Source organism: Taudactylus pleione, unplaced genomic scaffold, assembly GCF_031769625.1.
Source record: "Taudactylus pleione unplaced genomic scaffold, aTauple2 ptg000109l, whole genome shotgun sequence".
In the NCBI taxonomy this organism is placed as follows: domain Eukaryota; kingdom Metazoa; phylum Chordata; class Amphibia; order Anura; family Myobatrachidae; genus Taudactylus; species Taudactylus pleione.
This window is the reverse complement of record NW_028284511.1, coordinates 3,479,585-3,485,584: the sequence shown is the minus strand read 5'-3', so window position 1 is coordinate 3,485,584 and position 6,000 is coordinate 3,479,585. Positions and strand designations below refer to the sequence as shown.

The 6,000-nt window shown below is 44.5% G+C and overlaps 1 protein-coding gene across 1 annotated transcript in view; it reads right to left on the bottom strand.

Moving 5' to 3' along the window:
- Positions 1-868: 868 nt before the first annotated feature.
- The window catches only part of LOC148525217 (mucin-5B-like), a 239,013-nt gene continuing 233,881 nt past the window's right edge, over positions 869-6,000 (bottom strand). Inside the window, exon 24 of the mRNA XM_088471027.1 lies at positions 869-1,074. Within this exon, the coding sequence (XP_088327153.1) occupies positions 869-1,074 (206 nt within the window). The remainder of the gene's footprint in view (positions 1,075-6,000) is intronic.

The window sequence follows — 6,000 nt, the reverse complement described above, 5'->3', positions numbered from 1 at the left end:
CTCATTCTAAATCATGTTACACCACATGTTACACCAGTGTATTAAATAAACCTCCTGTGTATCATCAGGTTAATGAATTATACCTAAAGGTGCACGCACACTATGTACAGTGTATGGCCTCGACTGAGCAGCAATTATTGCTCTGTTGGGCATGATAAATCTTTCAGCGTGCCTGACAGATGGGATCATTGGTGCTCACATCTGATAGTGGATATACTCACCATCAGCAGGGCCGTATTAAGGGGGGGGCGACAGGGGCGGTCGTCCCTGGGCCCCCACACACAGAGGGGCCCCCACACAGGGTCGATGTGACCCTGCCGAGAACATGTGACCAGCGGCACCTGTTCCCGGGTAGAGGCTCTGGAGCCGCACTGTTCGACAGACTGCATGCAGCAGCACAGTCAGTGCTGCTGCATCTGCTGTCTAATGGAGAGAGAGACAGGGCCAGTTTAACTGTGATTAATCCCTCCGACCTTCGCCGATGCCTCAGGTGGCCGCATTGGGGGCGGAGCCAATATGGTAAGCCCCGCCCCTATATCGCAGCAAATTGCATCATTAATCACAGGGGGCGGCACCTAACGAATTGAGGAGGTGCAGGCCGGGTCCTTTTGCAACCTGCTGCTGTACTGTTTTAGTGTGTGTATGTATGTATGTATGTGATATTGTGCATACTGTGTATGTATGTGTTAATGTGTATATATGTGTTAGTGTGTGTGTATACTGTTTATGTGTATGTGTGAGTGGTGTCTTTGTGTGGGTTTTTTTTTGGGGGGGGAGGAAAGGTAGGCTTGGCTCTGTGTAGTTTGAAGGGGGCCCCCACAGCTAAGTTGCCCTGGGGCCCCCACGAGCCTTAATCCGGCCCTGACCATCATATAGAGAGACCAGTTATCTGTATGGCTAGTGTCTTACCTGTGGTTAATGTGGTTGCTTTAGTACTGGGACACGGGTGTTCAATTTCAATGATGGTTCCATTTTCTTTACATATAAGAGTGACACAGATGCCTGACTCTTTTTTGATGTTGTCAATAGTTCCATTATATTTATAGAGCTTCCCTTCATACTCGCACATGCAATCTATAATAAAAAGAAATAAGTAAAGTTTGTTGTTACATTTACAAGTATTTATAAAAGATACTTAAAAAAAGGGTGATTTCACGCCTATTTGCATAGTTAACATAAAGCCAGATGCATCACCTATACAATCAGGAGTAACACCAACTCCAACAAAATGAACAGTAAAGCAAGATAAGTATAGTGAATGGCGTTGAGCCTTATAAAAGTTGAAAGCTCATGAACAACCTTGTGAAAGGTCTAAAACGAAGCTGATTAATATACAAATGTTTATTCCACTAGTAATAACCACAAAATATATGGGTCAGGCCAGGTGATGGTTCTAACTGCAATCAATCCTTTGCAGTCTCAACATCATTGTTTTTGTTGGGTGTCCCAAATGGTTGACTGCAGTTGGAACCGTCACCTGGCCTGAGCGATATCTTTTGCAGTGGTGCTGAGCTGGAAGGCCCGGGACCTCCTTGCTTAAAGACAAGCTAGCCCACAGCAACACATATGCATGGTGAGAAACTGTATGTATCGGTTTGGGTATGAAATCCCGGCTGGCGGGATGCCGCTGGTCAGATAACCTACAGTAGCATCCCAAAATCCAGAATCCCAACACCCATAGGAATCAATAGTAAGTGTTTTCCTAATCACTATCCTAACCCCTACCCCAACCCTAACCCTCCCTCCCCGATGCCTAAGCCGAACCTCCCCCTCCCCAAACCCTAATCCTAACACTACCTCCTCGTGCCTAACCCTAACCCTCCCCCTAGTGCCTAACCATAACCCCACACCCTAGCCTCCCCCTAACACCCCGATACTTAACTTTGGGATGCAGACAGTCGGGAATCCTGGTGCAAGGATCCCGACCTGTTGCGATTTTGGTGCCAGTATTTAGACCGTCGGCATCTGGCACACCGGCATGCCGACTACATACCATATGGATCGTATGGTGATTTTTATATGCTGCTAAAAAAAAATTATTTTTGCTAATTATACATGCTGATACACCTTTTGTCAGGACTGCGACTATTTCAGTATATAAAGATAGACTATTTTTGCCAAAGTTCCATTGTGGTCGTTGGAGGAGCTATCCTGCTTGCTGGTATGCTTCTCATTCAGGGGATAGAGTGTTAAAGTGATCATCTGTTTCCCAGGTGTCATCAGGTTGTGGATATTGAACTCATCCTAGTTACAGTTGTCAAATGTACCATTACAGTGTCATCTCTGCATCACGAGGCTCAACCCCGCTCCGAACCCTAGCCACACCACAGGGCGCAACCCTGCTACAATCTTCTCCGCATCACAGTGCTCAACCCTGCTGGAATCTACTCTGCATCATGGGGCTCAACCCTGCTACAATCTTCTCCGCATCACAGGGCTCAACCCCTCTACAATCTTCTCCGCATCACGGGGCTCAACCCCGATACAATCCTGTCTGCATCACGGGGCTCAACCCTGCTCCGAATTCTAAACTTGCCGCAGGGCTCAACCCTGTCGTGGAATCTCATAGTCTTACAGGGCTTAACCCTGCTCCGACTTCATTACCCCACAAGACTCAAATTTGCTTCATCTCTCACTGCACCACAGGGCTCGGCCCTGTCCCGGAACTATATTATTCTGCAGGGCCCGCTCTGCTCCGGATTTCCATTACTACAGGGTTCTACCCTGGCAAAGGTCCTCAGTGTCATCCTGAGGTGTTGGCCTCATTCTGGACTCGGGGTTCCCTACAACATTAGTTCTTATATGTTAAAGACTGCATATATATTTGGGGATTCTCTCCTATACTTATTATTGCATATGTGAACCTCTGTGCTGTTTGAGACTTTATTTGAGATCTTGCTGAAGATCATTCTTTTGTGAACACATTCTATTTTACTTTTATCCTGTGCTACTGAGTTTTATTTAGATCAGTGGCTGCATCTGTGGACATTTTATGAGTAAAGCAGGGAGCAGCTCCAGTTGGTCAATACTGTATGCGGCTCGTTTTCAAACTATAGCTGCAGAACTTAAGTGGAACAATGAGGCATTAAGAGCAGCATATTGGAATGGTCTCTCTGAGAGACTTAAAGATGAGTTGGTGACTCGGGATCTTCCTGAGAGTTTGGATGAGTTAATTTCATTGACTATTAAAATTGATCTGCATATGTGAGAACGAGGGGTTCAGAGGAATCGTACTGAGCCAAATTGCCTCAAGTGGAGAAGCAACATAGAAGGTGTTCTAATCTGTGCTTGTATTGTGCATCCTCAGAACATTTTTTGGCTAAATGTCCAATAAGGCCGGGAAACGGTCATCCCTAGTTGATGGAGGGGAAGTCAAACTAGGGGTACTCTCTAAAGTTTCCCTCAAAAAAGATTGTTTAATTTCTGTGAGCAGTCCTGACTTTGGTTCTTCATGTCAAGAGTTTTCTGCATTGCTAGATTCTGGAGCAGCTGGCAATTTTATTTCATTGTCTTTGGTTCAAAAGTTGAAAATTCCTATTGTCAAATTAACCCATTCTTTTTCCCTTTCTGCAGTAAATGGGACTAGAAAATCTAATGGATATGTTACACATCAAACAAAGTCTGTGAAGTTGAGGGTAGGAGCTTTGCATGAAGAAAGTTTAGGGTTTTTGGTATTACCTATTTCTATGTATGATATAGTTCTTGGTTTACAATGGTTAACTCTTCATAACCCTCATATTGATTGGACTTGTTCTCAAATTATTTCTTGGAGTCCCAAATGCAAATTAAATTGTTTGATTCCTGTGGTACATTTGGCTGAAGTGAAAGTAGATATTCCACCTTCTTTCCCACAGCCTTATCATGAATTTGCTGATGTCTTTTCTGAATAGGCGGCAGACAAACTCCATCCGCATCGTCCCTGGGATTGTCCTATTGAAGTTATCCCTGGTTAAATGCTACCTAAAGGTCAAGTATACCCTCTGTCTGGCCCTGATTCAGAGCCAGATGCTCTGACAGAGCGCTCGCTCTGAATCAGGGCCGTCCTTCCTGATTTTTAGAGTGGCCTCCTGGCCGTTCGTATAGCTGTGGGTCAAGACCATCGTGACCATCGGGCTTGCGACGAAACCCTTGTGGTAGGGTCTTGTTGCCACAAGCCCTAGAGTGCTTTCGGCTCAAACAGAGCCGAAAGCTCTCCCACTGACATCACTTGTGATGTCAGTGGGGCCGGCCCCAGATGGTAGACGTTCCCATGGGAATGCCTCCGTCTGGGCAGCCACACCTCCAGCACGCCCACCAGAGGGGGCGTGCTGTCACTCAACATCGACAGCACACCCCCTTTGGTACGAGACCTGGAGCGACAGTTTGCCCATCGTTATCTGGGTCTCGCGTATGCGCACGATGGAGCCGGCTCCATCTTGCGTATGCGCACTGGGCCAACATCGACCAGCTTGCGTGCGCTCATAGTTCGCAAGCGGGTCTGAATCAGGCCCTCTGTTCCTGATACTCAAGCCATGTTGGAGTATGTGTGAGATAACCTATGAAAGTGGTTTATCAGGCCTTCTTCATCTCCCGCTGGAGTGGGTTTCTTTTTTGTAAAGAAAAAAGATGGCGTTCTTCGTCCATGTATCGACTTTAGAGGTCTAAATGAGATTACGGTAAAAGATAAATATCCTTTACCGCTCATTACGGAATTGTTTGATAGAGTTAAGGGTTCTCAACTATTTACTAAACTTGATCTAAAAGGAGGTTATAACTTGATCAGAGTTAAAGAGAGTGATGAGTGGAAAACCATGTTTAATATGCGAGATGGCCATTATGAGAACCTCGTCATGCCTTTTGGCTTATGTAATGCTGCTGCGGTGTTCCAGGAGTTTGTGAGTGAAATTTTTCGAGATATACTTTACCAGTTTGTTATTGTTTATCTTGATGATATTTAGATTTTTTACCAGGAATCTTTCTGATCATCGTACCCATGTTAAAGAGGTATTAAGTTGTCTTCGAGCTAATAAGCTTTATGGTAAGATCTCCAAGTATGTTTTTGAAGTTCCAGTCATAAGTCCTTTTTTTGCCAATACTGGTCGACATCCTTGAGTTCCTGAGCTTCAGTCAATCCCTACTGTGGACATCCCAGCAGCTAAAGCTACCCTCCAACATTTTTCTGGAATTTGGACCCAGGTACATAAGTGTCTTAGGAAAGCCTCTCACAATTATAAAACCTTTGCTGATAGAAAATGTTCAGCTGTTCCTAATTATTCTGTTGGGGATCATGTCTGGTTGTCTACTAGAAATCTTTGACTTAAAGTACCTACCATGAAGTTTTACTCCCCGGTATATTGGTCCTTTTTGTATTATAAAAATTATCAACCCACTGGCATGTAAGTTACAGTTACCTCCAACTACGTGTGTACCTAACTCCTTTCATGTCTCCTTGCTTAGACCATTGATTCTTAATTGATTTCATGATAGCTTGCCTAAAGTACCTCCCATAACAACTGCTCGAGGTGTGGAGTTTGAGATCAATAAGATTCTGGATTCACGTAAGCATCAAAATCAATTGCAAAATCTTGTAGACTGGAAGGGTTAACACCCGGAGGAGAGATCTTGGATTAAAGACTTTGATGTCCATGCTCCTAAATTGATACGTAATTTTCATGCTAAATTCCCTTTAAAACCTTGTGGGTGTTCCTGGAACACCCAAAAGGGGGGGGGGTACTATCAGGACTGAGACTATTTCAGTATATAAAGATAGACTACTTTTGCCAAAGTTCCATTGTGGTCGTTGGAGGAGCTATCGTGCTTTCTGTCATGCTTCTCATTCAGGGGATAGAGTGTTAAAGTGATCATCTATTTCCCAGGTGTCATCAGGTTGTGGGATTCCTAGATTGCTCATTATATCAAACCTGATTCCATTTGGGTCACGTTATGAATCTTCCTATGGATCATAGACCTCTAGTTTAAAGCCTGTTACTGTGTCTCAGTGTCTGTGCAACGTTACTTTCA